The sequence below is a fragment of the Rhinopithecus bieti genome, unplaced genomic scaffold (assembly GCF_001698545.2).
Source record: "Rhinopithecus bieti isolate Rb0 unplaced genomic scaffold, ASM169854v2 scaffold_82361, whole genome shotgun sequence".
NCBI classification, from domain to species: domain Eukaryota; kingdom Metazoa; phylum Chordata; class Mammalia; order Primates; family Cercopithecidae; genus Rhinopithecus; species Rhinopithecus bieti.
In genome coordinates, this window is record NW_016830492.1 from 144,731 (window position 1) to 163,567 (window position 18,837).

An 18,837-nucleotide genomic window follows, 5' to 3' on the forward strand; every position below is an offset into this window, starting at 1 on the left:
AAAAAAAAAAAAAAAAAAAAAAGAATTTCCTCATTCCTCATTCTTTTGAATGAATACCAGTAAAGTTTAAGGAATTCAGTAGTAGTTCAACTAACTTCTCATATGCCTCTCAAACTCTCGAATGTCCATGTTTGCTGATCCAGTATTCACTATTGACTAATGTAATATCCATCTTGGTGATACACTTCGTAGACGTTTTTAAAGGCAGTTGGGTGGTACTAAATTAAGAGAGTCAGAAATCTATTAATGTCTTAGTAGAAATTTTATATCCTCTTTAAATTCTTAAAAGTCTAGTTAGATGTTATTTGAGCCCTGACAATAAAGGACTAACCTTTCCTAATCAAAGTCAGGGCAAAGAGAAGCTTGTTTTATTGGTGCTAACCTATTTTTGATGTATCTAATTAAAAATAAAAGGGAGGAGGAGGAAATAGAAATCATCATTCCCACTTTCAGCCACCTGAAATGCAAAAAAACACATACAGAGAGCATATGCAGGATTATAATGCAGTGACCAGAGCAGGGGGAAGGCTTTAACCTCAGTCCCCTTAGTTTCTGTTAAGTTCATGGTAGAAACCTTGCCTCCTTCTGGCACCAGGTTCTTTCCAGCCACTGCCTGCACTTTAACTCATTCGAGGTTCATATCCCCTTCATTTATTTTGCTCTGGGAAATTTCTCCCAGCTACGGCCCCTCCTGCTCAGGAGGCACTTTTAGCTGACCAAGATAATGCTTTTCCTCATTTGCAAGTTTCTTTAAAATCCTGTTTCCTCTATGGAGCTTCTGGTGACAAATTGGCACCTGTTTTGTTACAACCCTTTTTCATATCACTTTCTAAAATTATGTTTTTTGTGTGCCCTCCCTTCTCCCTAGAACAAAAGCCTCATGAGGGCAGGGATCTTGCCAGTCTCATTCACAGCTGTATTCCTGCTACTTACGGCAGTGCCCAGTGCCAGGTACTGACAAGTGCTCAGGGAATCTTTGAATGAATCAGTGGGTGAAAATCTTTCCCACAAACTCCTCAAGGACAGAGACCATGCCTGTTTTATCTACAGCTTATGGCAACACACAGATGTTTATTCCAGGGTGGTGTATAGCCTCCTAACAGCACTGCCTCGTGGTTCCTCTCCACTTTAGAACCTTCTGTTGTTTACACAGAAGCCACACAGAACTTCCAGTGCTCCAAGTAATTTGGGCCAGTAGAAGACACTTCCTTTTTGTCAGAGACTTAAGCAGAGTAGTTCAGAGGTTTGGCTGTGGAAACAACTGCCTGATTCAAATCCGGACCCCTCTCCCCACTGACCTGATAACATTGTCAGTTACTTATCCTTTATGTGCCTCTGTTTCTTCACTGTAAATTGAGACAAGCAGTAGCACCTGTTTTACTGGGTTATGCTGAAAATTAAATGAGATGATACATGTAATGTGTTAAGAACCGTTCTAGGACATATATGCTCAAGGAATATGGGTAGGATAATGATGTGATTGTGGTGGTAGTAATTTGGCTGATGTCATAGGGTAAGTACTTTTATACTTTGTTATTATCTAAACATTTCCTTTTATTAAATATTTTTCTCCATAATTGCTTTCTTGAAATGTAAGAGTTAAGTCTTCTCGTAGAAATATTCTGGTTACTTAACATAGTCACATTAAGTAATATTTTTAAAAAAGAAGCTTAGTAAGTAACACAATTTGATCCCTTGCATTAGTTTTTTACAGTTTTTTTTTTTTTCTTTCTTTCTTTCTTTTGAGACAGAGTCTCAGTCTGTCACCCAGGCTGGAGTGCAGTGGAGTGATCTCAACTCACTGTAACCTCTGCCTCCTGGGTTTGAGCAATTCTCCTGCCTTAGCTTCCTGAGTAGCTGGGATTACAGGCACCTGCTACCATGCCGCACGAATTTTTGTATTTTTTAGTAGACATGGGGTTTCACGATGTTGGCCAGACTGGTCTCGAACTCCTGACCTCAGGTGATCCGCCCACCTCGGCCTCCCAAGCTGCTGGGATTATAGGCATGAGCCACCACACCTGGCCAGTTTTTTATAATTATTATGCCATGTTTATCTGAGTAGGTTTTTTTCCCCAGGGTCTATATACAAGCTTCCTCTGTTTGGAGCCTTTTTATAATACTGCCTTCATATTTGAATTTTTCTCACATTTTCTGAAAGAAAATATTAATAAATTATTACTTACTGTAAAATCAGGGTAAACTACCCAGCATGGAAAATTTTTCCTTGAAAGGTTATTTTCTTGCTTTTTTATTTATTTTTTTTCTGAGGCAAGTCTCACTGTGTCACCCAGGCTGGAGTACAGTGGCACAATCTCAGCTCACTGCAACCTCTGCCTCCTGGGTTCAGGTGATTTTCCTGCCTCAGCCTCCTGAGTAGCTGGGATTACAGGTGCCTGCCACCATGCCTGGCTATTTTAGTGGAGACAGGGTTTCACCATATTGGCCAGGCTGGTTTCGAACTCCTGACCTCAGGTGATCCGCCTGCCTTAACCTCCCAAAGTGCTGGGATTACGGGCATGAGCCACTGTACCCAGCCTTCTTGATTTTTAAATATTATTTCACATGGAACTTAATGCTTCTGTGTGTCTTCTTTCTGTGTGAATCTGTGAACACCAGATGCAAAGTTTCTGTCACAAAGAATTAATTTTAGGTCAGCCTTAAGAATGGGAGTAGGGAGAGAACAAAAATAAAAATCTTCAATTATATTCCACACCCTTAATTGTTGACTTATAGTAATCTTTACTCTGGGCGTAGAGGGAAACTACAAATAAAATTGAAACATAGTCTGTGACCTAAATATGTCATTTTTGTTTTTTGTTACTGTTAAAATATAATAAAAATACTATTCATAGTTTTCTAATAGTCTAAAATTTGTTTTATTTTCTCTGTGGTCTTCTGCTCTTCTATTTATATTTAAAAGGCATCGCGGCCGAAAAATAGAAAAAGAACCTTGGGAAGGATCTTAAAGGAATAGACAGCATAAAAGCAGTAGACAAGGTGTCTGAGATTTTCTCATTTGCTTTTAATGGGGCATGTGGATGATAGGTTTCTCCATGAAGGAGCTTCTGTTCTCTTCTGTATAAATGAGTTGTCCTATTTTCAGTCCATTGGAGCTCTCTGGCCTCCCCAAGTCCAAGAAGTTACAGGCATGGACAGTTAGGTTCTTTTGTTGGTGATGTCACTTAATTTTAATTCTCAACACACCATTCCTTTTCTTACAAAAAGTTTCACTGCAGGCTTGGTAGGATGAGTAATGAAGGCTCTCTCTTGGATCATATGGATAATGCTGTCTAGTGACAGAAATAGAAGAGAGTTCTTTTCAAAATACAAGGCACTTGGCTTAGAGTGAGTGCAGAGTTGAATCAAAACCCTAAAGCAGATGCAATAAAACAAAACTTATTTAAATAAAAGAATAAAAGGAAAAAGGCAACTTGGTTAGTCTACATAGCATATTTTGACCTTTTAATGGTCTGTGAGTGTTGTTTGTCATGATGAAGATCTTGGCTGCAGAATATGACTTTACTGCATGGGATGGTAACAGTGGTCTCTGGTATTTAATATTTACAGCCTGATTTATTTGTGGTGTAGAGGTGAGGTGGTGACTCTCCAGAACCTTTCACATAAAACTTCTTCTTCTTCTTTCCAGATTTTCACCTGATGGAAGGCTAATTGTGTCATGTAGTGAGGATAAAACTATTAAAATTTGGGATACCACAAATAAGCAATGTGTTAATAACTTCTCAGATTCCGTTGGGTAAGTACACTTTCTTTGTGCACTTATGTGGGTTAGTTTTCTAAGGAGACATTTGATTATAACAATTTAAATAAAGAAATGAGAGCAAAGAAATTGAAGTATGGCTGGGCGCGGTGGCTCATGTCTGTAATCCCAGCATTTTGGGAGGCTGAGGCAGGCTTATCACCTGAGGTCAGGAGTTTGAGACCAGCCTGACCAACATGGTGAAGACCTGTTGCCACTAAAAATACAAAAATTACCTCGGCATGGTGGTGTGCGCCTGTAATTCCAGCTACTTGGGAGGCTGAGGTGGAAGAATCGCTTGAACCCAGGAGGCGGAGGTTGCAGTGAGCTGAGATCGTGACACTGCACTCCAGCCTAGGTGACAAGAGTGAGACTCCGTCTCAACAACAACAAAAAAAAGTAATTGAAATATTAGGTCATCTTATTCTTTCCTCCTAGATTTGCAAATTTTGTGGACTTTAACCCTAGTGGTACATGCATAGCTTCAGCAGGTTCTGATCAAACTGTGAAAGTCTGGGATGTAAGAGTGAACAAATTACTACAGCATTACCAAGGTAACAATTTTCCTAACAAAAAATTCAGTTACTGAATGGACTCCTCTTAGAAGGACTGATTCTCCTTGTTGGTGTGGTTTGGCCCTCTCTTACTTGGGGTCATGGGCTGCCTTGGAACAGGCTAGAGAATAGTATAATTAGCTCCCATCAACAGCAGGGTCTCAGAAGCCCAAGGAAAGCAGGAAGTGAAGAGACCTTAAAAATGATGTGAAGGCTGGTTAAAAAAAAAAAAAGAAGAAGAAGTTGCTATGAGATTTTCAAACTCTGGTTGTCAGCATTGCGTGAGAAGTCAGGGACAGAAATGACTGAATTCTGAATCACAGGGAGTTATGCGAGCACAAATAGGTGTTATAATTGGTAGAAAACAACTACCTACTATGCCTATGTACTGAACTAAAAGAGAAGTGAATTTTCTTGGTTTATATTGGATTTATATTAAATCCAAATTATTATTAAACATAGTAGGTTATCCAGTGTTTACCATGTAGCAGATACTGTGCCAAATCTAAACAATATTCATAGGAGGTATCATTATTACATTTTAAAGATAAGGAAATTGAGATTTAAATAGGGTAATTAACTTGCTCAAATAATCAATAGAACTACTTAGATGTTCTTGCTTACACAGTGCATTGAAAAATTAACTTTTGATCATTGTGTTATACTGCCTCCTGTTGGAAGGATGCTGTCCCGAAACAAATTCTCAAGCATGATGATAGGACTGTGTCCTTTTCAAACGTGTCTCCACACACTTCTCCCTTTAATCCCAAGCCACTAATTGGTTATTTCCTTTAATTTGAGGCTAGGTTATATACCTTATCTGAGCTGGTAATAATTAACTGTCAATTTTATTGGCAATATATCCAAAGACTTTATAGTAATGTGGTCAGTAAGATTACCTTTCCGTGGCACAGTCTCATTTTTAAAGTTATTCTGGCTGTCTAACAGGAAGCTTAATGCTATGTGATGCCAAAATACTCGTTTTAAAAGTGAGCTGTATAGAATTTTGTCATTGTGGAAACAGTGTTCTTGTTTGCAACCTATTGCTAATAAGGTACTAGAGTATCTTTAAAAGTAAGAATTGTTCTCTGAACTTTTTGCTTTTATTTTCTACAAATCAGTTCACAGCGGTGGAGTTAATTGCATATCATTCCATCCTTCGGGTAACTACCTCATCACAGCTTCTTCAGATGGTACCCTTAAGATTCTGGACCTCTTAGAAGGAAGGCTCATCTATACACTTCAAGGACATACGGTATTAACACTCAGATTCTTGCTTTTATATATAAAATATAAAATAATATATATTTTAAATTTTGATCCATTTTATACCCCTTTATTCTTTTCCATACATAGCATACATTTGCTGCTATCATAAAACTTTTTTACTCTCATGGCTGTTTTTATGCTCTGGAAGCAACTCTTAAAAATATTATTTGTGGCCAGGTGCGGTGGCTAACGCCTGTAATCCCAACACTTTGGGAGGCTGAGGCGGGCAGATCACCTGAGGTAGGAGATCGAGACCATCTTGGCCAACATGGTGAAACCCCATCTCTACTAAAATACAAAAAATTAGCCAGATGTGGTGGCATGTCTCTGCAATCCAAGCTACTTGGTTGGGAGGCTGAGGCAGGGGCATCACTTGAACCTGGGAGGGGGAGGTTGCAGTAAGCTGAGATTATGCCACTACATTCCAGTCCAGCAACAGAGCAAGACTCTGTATCAAAAAAAAAAAAAAAGAAAGAAAAAAAAAAAAGAAATATTACTTGTTGTAATTCTTGTCGAAATCAATGTGTATCTTTCAATGGACATTAAATGAATCCTCTACTGCTGTCTTTATCAGTGTGTTGTATAGATTGACTCGGTAAATGGTGATGGGTAAGTAGATTCCGTACTTCAGATCTTTCCTTCATGTGGAGGCTGTCCCACTTAGCCCTGACACCCAGCCTCTCACACCTCTCCCTCACTCCTTCTGCTAATTTGCTGGTGGGTTTAGGAGAAATTGGGTAGGCACAGCCTAACACCTTCTACTCTCCTGCCTTTGAGAGTGAGCCACTCTTCACTGTTTTTCTCTGATATTCCTTGTGGGGAGACCTGCCCTTGTCTAGTTTGCCTGTGACTCATTTTGGGCATCAGTTCTAGAAAGCCTATTTGTGTTAAACATAAAAGCCACATTCTCTTTTTACAAGCATTGATTAAAAAGAACGGTGATATTTCAATTCTCACATGCCATATTCCCTTGTCTTATTTCTCAAGTGGTTTAGAACCAAGTAGGTAAGAGGGTTGCCTTTTATTGAGCCTGTGCAAAGATCCCCCCCACCACCACCAGCATATAATGCATTATAGATTAATTTTTTAAATTTATTATTTCTTTATTTTTGAGATAGAGTCTTAGTCTGCCACCCAGGCTGGAGTGCAGTGGCACAATCTCGGCTCACTGTAACCTCTGCCTCCTGGGTTCAAGCGATTCTCCTACCTTAGCCTTCTGTACAGGCCCCCCCCCCTGCCCGGCTAATTTTTTTTTTTTTTTTTTTTTTTTTTTAGTAGAGACAGAGTTTTATCATATTGGCCAGACTTGTTTTGAACTCCTGACCTCGGGTAATCTGCCTGACTGCCTCGGCCTCCCAAAGTTCTGGGATTACAGGTGTGAGCCATTGTGCCCGGCCTAGATAAATTTTTGGGGTTACATAAACTATTCTTTTCTTCCAGAAAACATTCAAACTTCTCTGAATTTTTTAGAATGCATCCTCTTTTTTTTAAAGGTACTTCCTTTTAACAAGTATAAGCTGTTTATATCTAGAAATAGAATGAGCTTTGTGGTCTAGAAGAGAAGAGTTTCTTTTTCACAGGTTCTGCCTGGCTTCCTGTTTTGCATTATCATTTATTCTGGAGTGGTGTTAGGGTAAAGCAGAAATAAACACTAACCAGCTTAAATATATGCATATCCATGGATTTAGCCTGAATAAACACAACCAATAAAAGTGGCCAAGGACTGAAATATCCATGAAAAAGGTACAAAATAATAGGGAAAAAAAGATAAACACAGTCTTCAGTAGGAAAACACTACATGAAGATGGAATGTTAGTCTGGAAGTGAAGGTGTTTATGAAGCTATTAATATTATAACCTAAATCTGTGGGATAGTCTACTTGGGAAAATACAAGATGTTTTTCCTAAAACTTTTCTTGTGTAGATTAAGGATATATTTTAAAAATATGGTATATATGAATATTTTTGAGATAAGAAATACTCTTATCCGGACTGAAAAGTTGACCTAGAGGCTATCCACCTTGTGACTGTGCCAAGCACAGTCTTGTCTAATTCCGCAGTAACTGCTCAATTTCAGGTTTTCATTACCTCTCACCTGGATAATTACAGTAACTTCCTAACTGGCCTCCAACCAAGCATCTTACTCCAATTCATCTTTCTCACAATTGTGATACTGACTTTAATCATTCACAGCTCTCCTCCTATCTGTTCTGCTCTTTAAACTTTTAGTGGTTTATGGTTGCCTACGTGAAGGGAGAACTCAGTGAAGCCCATTGATCAGGAAATGGACTTTATGTAAATAGCCTCATTCCCATTACCCACATATTTATCATTCAGTTTCTGCTAGTGATTGGTTGAATACAGAGTCCAAAGCCAGAAAGTCTTAACAGGAATTCTTATGAACTTACATATATACAAACTTTTTTTGAAAGGAGAAGAAGGTTATTTTTTAAATTAATTTTAGTACTTTTAGGTATCATTTATTTGTGCTTTAATATGATTGGGTTGATTCTTTGATTATCTTTACTCTGCCAGCATTAGTTGCTAGCAACTAATATGTTTTATCAGACTTACTGCATGAGTAGTATGCATAAATTAGGATGAGAAATTGATATCCAAAGTCTTCTTGGCCATGAGAAAGCATTACCAAGTACTTTTTTTCTTTATCTCCATTTATTTCTCAGGGACCTGTCTTTACTGTTTCATTTTCAAAAGGTGGAGAGCTATTTGCATCAGGAGGTGCAGACACACAGGTTTGTAAATCTTTCAGCTCCTCTTTGATTTGGTTAAGGTAAAAGAATCCTTGACCTCAGCTAAGAGTTTTATAACCAGCTAGTTTGTATATGTTAAGATGGTTGGTGATGAGCTTATATTTTAATCAGTACCATGAAGTCTGCTATCTCATAGCTGAAACAGAGCCAGTTCTAAGTTTTGGGAATTCAAATAGTTATTTTCTTTTGCTCATTTTACACTTAACTATACATGTAACTGACACTATGTGTCCACCTTCAGTAATTATATAGCACTTTTGCTTGAATCATTGCCTGATCTTAAGCTTCTTGAGCACGGTAAATGTAAATCATTTATATAGTAAATCTGCATTTATTTGAAATAACCAAAAACCGTTCATGGCCAGATTAATTGAACAAAGTGATCAAGCCCAAAATTGGACTTTGACCAAAAAACAAAAAGAGGATTTTAAGACCAGATATTTTCTTAATATGAATTTTAAATTAGACATGAAGGCAAATCTCTCCCCCAACCACACCTTAAAAAAAGATATTGAGAAATAGTAACATAGTTGAAATATATATCTACCCTTTCTACTTTGGGGGACAATTCTGTATATTGTGGGTTTTAAAATCAGCTCTGTTGCTTGTACATGCAAGTCAGTAACTGCAACATCATTGACTTTTTTCATAGGTCTTATTATGGAGGACTAACTTCGATGAATTGCCTTATAAATGTCTTAACAAAAGAAATCTCAAAAGATTACATTTTGATTCACCACCACATCTTCTTGATATCTACCCAAGAACACCACACCCCATGAGGAAAAGTTGAGACTGTAGAAGTGAGTATTTTGTGCATATTTGCCCTACATTTTGTGTACATTTTGAGGCTTTTGATCAAGGAGGTGTTTGAAATTACTGAATTATATATAGAACCTAGTGCTGCCTTAAAACAGCAGCGCTTTGATAAACAATTGTTTTCACTATAGTGTGAAATAAAGTTTTGTATTTGTTTCTTGAAGGCCCAGAAATAAAGCTAAAAAATGCTGTTGATAGTTATAGGAAATGAGAAATTAAATCTGAGGCCTCTGGTGACTGTGAAGTCTGAACTAACTTTATATTCTAGGTGTATTTAGGGAGGTCATGTGATAGCTGTCATGAGAATAAGACTGAAGGGCAAAAATTTTTATAATGGTTATTGAAATAGGTAGCTTAAAACTCTTTTATAGCAAAAAAAAAAATCTTATGGACAGGTAAAAGAAGAGACTTAGTGATTAAATCTAATAATTAAGACAATTTTATTGCCTATATATATTTTACATATGTGATTATCTATTGTAGGTTTTTGTTGACAAATTCCCTTAGGTCCTATGAATTTAAATGTTACGATTTAAGTGTTCTTTTGTCTTCAAAGAGAGATTTGTCTTTGCTAGATGCTTAGCTGATGTTAGCCTATTCTTATTTTGCATGATTCTTCTTTAGCCATTTCTCTTCTAAGAGCTGACATCAGAAATTACCTGTTCATCTGAATTTTTATCACTGGCAGTCTCTTTACTTTTAGAGTTAGGTATTTTGAGTTCTTGAGATGTATTCCTGAGCGGCAGTGCACAGTAGCCTCATTCACTGTTCATTCTGTGATTCCACGTACCCTCACCCTTAGTCTTGGTCTTTGCTGTTATCTCAGGCACTTCTGCTAGTCTCCAGTTGTGCATCTAAGTATATGTTTTTGTTCTTTGTTTTTTAAACTATTTTCTAGATTTTGTTGAATCCAGCCATATCTTGGGATTTCTGTCTTCGCTTTTTCTTGGTAGTGTTGACTTTCAGTTCTTGGCTATTATCTTTGTCTTTTCCAACTTCTGACAATCTTTTCAGTTCTTCTAAAGTATTAATCATGTTACCACTTCTTTATACTACTTGCTGTGTTATCATTTTTCTTCTATTTTAAAGAAAAAAATGTAATCTAATTTGATTTTCACTTTTTTGCTTCTGTTTCTAGTCATATTTCTTATCCCCTGTGATCATATAAATTCATATAAAATACATGTGAAATATATTTTAATTTAACTTGAGTATTCTTTTCTTGTATTATCCAAGTTGGTTTTATTAACTCTTGGTGTTTTTATTCTGTCATCTTGCGGCTTGGCCAGGATTGATCAGGAGGGAAATATCCATTTGGCCACTTTCCAGGGTATTGGGTGGCAGAACTGCAGCCTGATTCCTAGACTGCTTTTCTCGTGAATTAAGTGATATTTCCATGACTCCACACTCACCTCAGCACAGAGATTCAAGCCCTTTTTTCTCTGATTTACTGTCAGCCCCAGTTCATTTCAGAGTGCTAGGCTTTCTTTCAAATGTCAAGGAGTTGCCTGAGTGGCTCTGCTCTTATGGTACAGCCAAAAAGCCATTAAACCAGCTGGGTTGTTTTGCTTTGCTGGGTCAGGATGACCCAGGCCATGCAAAGCCACTCTCAAACAAATTTTTCACATATACCCTTAAAATTTCTATTAAACACTGACTTTTCTTCATCATGGAATTAGAGTTCAGTTGCACTATACAGAATGCTGAACCTTGTGAGTGAATTTTTTTTTGTGACCTTGACATAGTCAGCCTCTGTGTACACAGTTTAAATTATCTGTAAATACACATGGCTGCTTAAATTAAGTATAAAACATGACTTGCTTTTGTAAAACACGTTGAGGCCCTGTGACATAAAATGCCAGAAGAGTGATAGGATTCTGTATATGAAAAACCAATTGTTGTAATTGTTTCTTTTTATTTTTATTTTTTTCCTTAAAAATCTCTTGGGCCAGGTGCGGTGGCTCACACCTGTAATCCCAACACTTTGGAAGGCTGAGGTGGGTGGATCATGAGGTCAGGAGTTCGAGACTAGCCTGACCAACATGGTGAAACCCCGTCTCTACTAAAAATACAAAAATTAGCTGGGCGTGGTGGTGCATGCCTATAATCCCAGCTACTCAGGAGGCTGAGGCAGGAGAATTGCTTGAACCTGGAAGGTTGCAGTGAGCCAAGATCGTGCCACTGCACTCCAGCCTGGGCGACAGAGTGAGAATCCATCCAAAAAAAAAAAAAAGAGAGAATCTCATAAAAAAAAGTCAAGGTTATGAACTTTCTAGGCAGGGAACAACTTTAGTATTATGAATAAATAATTGTTAAGTACCAACTTGTGTTTTAAAGACTCTACTTCAAATTAATAAATATGGATCCCTCACAAAGCCAAAGACTACTTAGTTCAAAACTTTCAGTTAGAATGGAATAGTTAGAATAAAAGTTGTGCTGTGTTCATTTATCATTAGTAAACTTTATTTCGAAATACTAATTAAATAGATTAAGTTTTTTTCAAAGCTTTAGGCAAATTTACATACAGTTACTTGGAAAATATTTTAAAACTAGGAAATCTTTTTTTGAAGTCAGTATTAGGATTTAAGGAAAATAAATAGATCTTATTAAAATATGTAGAATAAATGTTATCTTAGTGAACTGATGAATTTTTCTTTCTCTGTTTGCAGTGACCATGAGTGTTTTATTTCTGGGTTTGAAACAAGATAACATTTCTATGATTTGTATTATGTTTTCTTTGAGACTCATCTGAATTGCATAATCTCAATCTGCTGAGTAAAACAGTTTGGCCTTTTGCAAAAGCCACCTCTTTGCTAGCCTTGAGCGCTTCACTTGTTTGAAGGTGGGGAATCCTGCAGAGTCTTAGATCTTGGGTACCAGCTGACTAAATATATAAATTACTAATTCCTACATGGATAGAGGGGTGATAGAATACTTTTAGATAAATGAGAGAAGAAGGCCACATGAAAGAAGGCATGAAGTATCAAATTCTCTCTATGCGAAATAGCCCCCGCCCGAGTTCTTCCTACTTATCTAACTACAGATCCTTCGTAGTACTCCTGGCCTGGGCACTCCATCTTAATTAAAAACATGAGAACAGCACCTTTCTCTCTTTTTTTTCTTTTTTGGTGGGAAAGAAGCCCCATTTTTACACAAGGTATCTTGACCCTACCCACATTGTGCTATAGCACATCACTAGTTCATACTGACTATATCTTCTTCAGACTGTCTTGAGTTGAATTGCATTGTCCTGCCCCTAGACAAAACCAGACATTCCTTCAGTGTGTGTGTGTGATATTTTTCTCCTGAGCAGTCCCCTTCTTTCTTACATATTTTGATGAGAAGAGAGTAGAGCCATTTTAAGGGATGGCCATAGCTCTTAATGACAGTAAAGCATCAAAATAGTTATTCTAGGAGAATTGCAGAATATTGTAAGCAGGAATTATAATTAGTTAAAAAGATTTTTTAATAAAATAATGTTCTGATGACTTTCAGTTTTTTATGGCCATTTGAGATTACCTTAACATATAAATTGCATATGAAATTCTGTTATGATATTTAGCAGGAAGGAAAATGTCCTTTACCTTAACCAAATATTTATATAATAATATTTTGTGATAGTCTGACCATGATTCATTGTTGAAAAGTACAAGTGATCAATTTAAGTCTTTAAGTCTGAGATTGGGCTTTTATCTCAATCTTCTAATAAGGTTGAAAACATCACCATTTATGATTTTTTAAAATGACCACTTGTCTATCTATCCATTTTGTATTCTACTTCTAACTGTGGTATATGTTTATACTGTTTCAGGCCTCAGTAAATGTTCATTACATGATGATAAAGTCTAACAGTTATACAAGACTGTTCTAAGGGTTTTATACAAATTAAGTTAATATTCCTAAAATCTCGGTGAAGTAAGTACCACTATTATCCCATGAGAAATTGAGGTGTATGTTAGTTAAATCTTAAAGTTAGTAAGTGGCAGCACTAGAATTTCAACCCAGGCACTCTGGTTCCATTCTGTGTTTTTAACCACTTCGATGTAATGCTTCAATATAAACAAAACTACATTTTATCCTGTTACCAGATATTAAAGTATCTGTGTGCTGGATGTTGTACTAGCTTTAGAGTATGCAGCAGTGAACAAGATGGGCATACTCCTTGCCCTTCAGAAGCTTGTAGTCTAGTGAAGGCTTATGGAATTTATTAGTAGAGGTTTTTATGTTCATGGACTCCTCAGTATCATGGACACAGAGAACTTCAGAGGGGGATGTGGGATGGTACCTTTGAGGTCATACAGGCTAACCCTTACGTCATTCATTAGTCCCAGTTATATACCCTTGTTCAGCCATGGAGAACTTGGCCTCTCATAGGCAGCCCACTTCATTTCAAGACAACTCTAATTATTAACGTATTCTTCCCTTTAATAAATATCACGAGCTACAAGGTACTGTTAGTATTCCTGGAAGTTAGCTAGCAAAGAATTTAACCATATCACCCCCTCAGCATATTTTCTTTATGGAGAGGACTATAAATGTTACTTAGTAAGAACTTCCGGCTCTATTTAACTTGTGTGACAGCAACTTATGCAGTTAAATACTGTTAATTACATCAGGACTTGTAGGTCAAGGATTTTGGTTTTTTATGACAGGTGCTGACTCTATGTGATTTAGATTTCTTGAGCAGTTTCAATTTCAGATGGTGCAACTAGATTGTATTTTCACAGGTAAATAATTTTCTATCTACACTAGGTGGCAGTAGATAAAAAAGAATAAAACATATGCAAGCAGTCTCTGGACAGCGAGTCTTAAGATTAAAAGGAAAACAAGTCACTCTCGCATTTCTGTTCTTTGCCTCAACTCTGGACTTAGAGATAATGGCAGGAGGCTGTGTTTGTTTTCTGCTTTGTGGGACAGCCAGGAAGAGATAACGGTTTTGGCTAAATGAGCTGATCGTCCCTCATCCTCACCATGCACAGTTTTATTCCTTCTTTACTATAGCACAGCAGTTATACCTCCCCTTCAACACATTGGCTGGATAGTTATAAAATGCTTTTACTATTTCTAAAACTACAGCCATACCCATCAAACATGGTAAGTGCTTTAAAAATTATTCCACTCCTCTTATCACTGGCCAAGCCTTCATCACTACATACCTGGATTAACACTGTAGTGTCCTCACTGCCATCCCTAATTTATTCATGACACTTTATGTGTCTGTCAGATTACTCTTTCAATTCAGCACATTTTAGCTTCCAACTTTCTGTGCCTTCCCAAATTCTTTCGCCCTTCACAATTTGAACCTTGACAACCTTCTTTCTACCCCTGTGTGAAAGTATGTTAGCGTTCTTCCACTATGCCATGAAGAGTGCTCCTTTACTCATCTCCCTCTCCGTTTTTGTTTTCTAGATCTTTTATTAAGGAGCCATCATATGCCATGTTTTCTCCATAGGAAGCCTTTCTCACTATCTAAGCCAAGCTTGTCCAGCCCACAGGTCACATGCTGGCTTTGAATCCAGCCCAACACAAATTCGTAAACTGTCTTAAAACATTATGAGATATTTTTGCAATTTTTTTTTTTTTGTAGCTCATCAGCTATCATTAATGTTAGTGTATTTTATGTGTGGCCCAAGACAATTCTTCTTCCAATGTGGGCTAGGGAAAGCAAAAGATTGGACACCCTGAGAAGCGCTCAGTCGATAGTTTCTTCCTTAAGGTTCTTTAGTACACTTATTGGTACCATTCATTTGATATAAAGCTCTGCTATCTTTGTTGCTCTTTGTTTACTTCTTTGTATTCATAATGTCTCAATTTTATTTTCAATTTTTTTGTCTTTTCAAATTCTGAAATAGCCTCCCTCAAAGTTAGTCACTACTCTAGGTATTCATTCCATTGCTTTTCTTTGTAACTTTATATATTTGAATCTATAATTATTGTTTAATTTTAAATGAGTTTGAACTTTATATAAATGAAATTATAGTGAATATATTTTTTCAGTAACTGATTTTTTAATTTAACATTGAAGTCCTGAGATTCATACATATGAATTCAGATTTCATGCATTCATAAATTGTTTTCATTGCTGTATTGCATTCCAGTGAATTTGTCACTGTAGTAATTCTCACAACCTGTTTTACTGTTGATAGACACTTAGAGTACTTCCAATAGTTTTTTTGGCCATTACAAACAATGCTGCTACAAACACTGTGGGCATCATTGAGCTTTCTAGTGTTTGCAGTCTAATAGGTATTAAGTGGTATTTTGCTTTAATTTCTACTTTTCTCATTACTAATGTTCTGAATATATTTATTTTCCATATATACAGCACTCTGCTTTTGAGCTCTTTATGATACAGGTTTCTACTTATTTGAGCCTTCTTTAATGTTAACATAAGTTTTATTCTTTTCCATAAGGTCTTACACATTTTTGTATGTTTATTCTGATGTATTGTTAAACTTTTATGGTATTGTAAATGCTGTCCTTTAAAATTTTGCATTTTCTAACTGTGTGCTAGAATGCAGAAATGCAGTTGATTTCATATATTGATTTTGGGACTAACAATCTTACTAAATTCTGAATATTCTAATGATTTAGCAATAGATTCTAGATAACATTATATATGAATGAGAATATTATTTCTTTCTAATTGTTATCTTAATACATTTTATTTCCTTTTCTTACTGAACTGGCTAGGATTTTTTTCTTCATCTTTTGAGGTGGGTCATTTTGTTTTATTTTTAATATTCCTTTTTAGGTAAATTACATTGATTTTCTAAAGTGAAAACCTTTTATTTCTGGGGTAAATTCAACCTTGTCAAAATGATCTTTTCTTATACATTGACAGAATTGGTAGGCTAACATTTTGCTTAAAATTTTTTCATCCATAGTAATAAATATACCAATATATTTTAGTTTTAGAATATATTAGAAAATGCCCTCCAGGTTTTTACAAATAGCATTTGGTTTCTTATGGTATGAAAATCTCATAATTTTTTTTTTTATGTATATACACAGATTAATCCAAAGCTTGAGGTAATCGATTTGCAGATCTCTACTCCCCCTGTTGTGGATATACTTTCTTTTGATTCTACCACAGTAAGTTGGGGTATTTTTGACACTTAAGTGGCATTTAATCATTTGGCATAATCCATTTTCCTTCAAAAATGTGGGGGGAGGAGATAAAACGTGGGCTATGTAGCCTAACATTTTAGTATAGGAAGAACTTTGTAGTCATATTTACAATGCATCTAAATAGTTTACCACAAGGGGGAGCAGCACCAACTTCCAGGAAAGCTTTTACTTTGAGGTCCCTGAGCTCAGTCTAATCCATACCCACTGTCTCATGTATTAAGATGCCACCCAGGTGACATTTCACATGCTGTTGCAGAGCTGATTCCCTGTTGTGTTATTTGTCCTTCGGAGGTGCTAAACTTACTTCTAGTCTTCTCATTAGAAGCTGTAAGAAAAACAGCATTGCCCTTTGTTAATCTCTTTTGATGGATTATCCATAAATTAAGTATTTCTACTACTTACAATTTTGTTTATAGAAATTACATATATAAAATTTATTTATTCAGTGTTTTCAAAATCTTCAAAGATTAAGAATTTTAGCCTTTCCATTTAGGATTCTGCTTACTCTTTCCAAGGCAAATCACTGCCACAGTTGATCCTGCTAGTCAGTGCAAAACTAATTGTAAGAACAAATGGGAAGAACGGCATGGTCTTTGATGACACTGCTGCTATGATGTCAGTTTAGTTAAATATTTGGGGTACATTTTTAATTTGTAGCCAAAATAAAACCCTGACATTATGATTTTACAAATTCTCTAATAGATCTCAAGAATGTATTTATTATAGAGGAATTCTACAGAAGACTAGTCCATTTTGAGTCTGTCTTGTACCAGAAAGCATTCTAATTATTCAAGGGTCCTTTCAGTGTTGATCCCACAGCAGAGAAGACTCCTTGATCTCTCACTAGGAGCTTCAGTGACAAAAACCAAGTGAGGGTAACCAATGGGCTGATTGTTAAAGGGAATTCCAAGAATCACTGGTGACCACTAGGACTTCAAACCAGTCTGCGGTCTTGTTGCTTACAGTATTCATGTTTATAACTCTGGCAGCATTGATGTATTAATTAAAAATACCTAAATGGGCCGGGCGCGGTGGCTCAAGCCTGTAATCCCAGCACTTTGGGAGGCCGAGACGGGCGGATCACGAGGTCAGGAGATCGAGACCATCCTGGCTAACACGGTGAAACCCCGTCTCTACTAAAAATACAGAAAACTAGCCAGGCGAAGTGGCGGGCGCCTGTAGTCCCAGCTACTCGGGAGGCTGAGGCAGGAGAATGGCGTAAACCCGGGAGGCGGAGCTTGCAGTGAGCTGAGATCCGGCCACTGCACTCCAGCCCCGGCGACAGAGTGAGACTCTGCCTAAAAAAAAAAAAAAAATACCTAAATGATGGGGAAGTGTAAAAAAAAAAAAAGAAATTAAAAATTAATGGGATGTGTACAACTTGCCACAGTACTTGGCTTATAGTAGGTCTTGAATACATTTATGTTCAATGAATTACTCCAAATGCATGTTGTAGAAATTTACAAAATCTGATGAGTTAGTTTTTTCCCTCTGTAGTGAGAAGGAGCAAAAAGATAGGAGGTTTATGAGATGTGCTGCCTCTTTGTGAGGTAGTCAGTAGACTAAAATTCCACGTTCCTGGCCTAGAAAATATCTTAGATCATTAAAAATATTTGGTCCACCTTTTGAGACTCACTGTCCCTGCCAGTACCCTTCAAGTTTTGCAAAGCCTCATTACGTGAGGAATCCAGACAGTTTTGACAGACGGTGCTATTGAGGTGGGCATGACTGCCTCCTAGCAAGGGACAACATGATGTCCCTTGTAGTATAGATGGTACATATCTATTGTAGATTGTATGTATCTATTATAGTATACATTTATACTACAGGACCATAACTCAAGGACTATATGGGGTATGTGGAATGTTGAGAAGACAATTCTGTATAATAAACATATGACATTTAATAGCTGTGCTACAAAACAGAATAATAAAATGGAAGAGTAAAATTATTATCCACAAAGGATAATATTAGGTTGAATTATATGAAATTGTCATTTTGTAGGCAAAAACAGTCTAATATCAATGACTTCACATGGTTTCACCCAATATATAAGCATTAAAAGGAAGACTCCACTGTTACTTTGAATTGTATACTTGATAGTATATGAAAATCCAGCAAACAAACAAAAATAAAACACAAGAAAACAAAGTCTTGTTTGCTATAAATTGGTTTGAGATTATGCTAATAAACTCCCATCTAGATAGATTATAATCTGGAAGATACCTGCATGCTGCCAAGCAAGGTATAAGGACTTTATTTTAATAGTGCCTTCTGAAGACATAGATGCTCATAAAGCAGTTAGACTTTTAAAAGAGTATCTCCAAAGGGTTTTTCTTTAAATTTTCAATATGTATCTCTTTCTTTTAGTTCAATGATAGATAATTGGTTAGAAAACTAAAATAAAATTACTTTTTCAACTATTCACCTTTCCATTAATATAGTGGTAAATAAGCCTTAATTATAGTCTCCTCCCTACATTGACGGTTTCTCTTTTGCTTCTGCACAACAAATCAGACACAATTGTAAAGGGG

The 18,837-nt window shown here is 36.6% G+C and overlaps 1 protein-coding gene across 1 annotated transcript in view; it reads left to right on the forward strand.

The window, feature by feature from the left end:
• POC1B (POC1 centriolar protein B) overlaps window positions 1–18,837 on the forward strand; it is a 113,543-nt gene that overhangs the window by 57,164 nt on the left and 37,542 nt on the right. Inside the window, 7 exon segments of the mRNA XM_017865567.1 lie at window positions 3,650–3,757; window positions 4,199–4,314; window positions 5,436–5,569; window positions 8,267–8,335; window positions 9,006–9,136; window positions 9,138–9,156; window positions 16,187–16,267. Of these exon segments, the coding sequence (XP_017721056.1) occupies window positions 3,650–3,757; window positions 4,199–4,314; window positions 5,436–5,569; window positions 8,267–8,335; window positions 9,006–9,136; window positions 9,138–9,156; window positions 16,187–16,267 (658 nt within the window).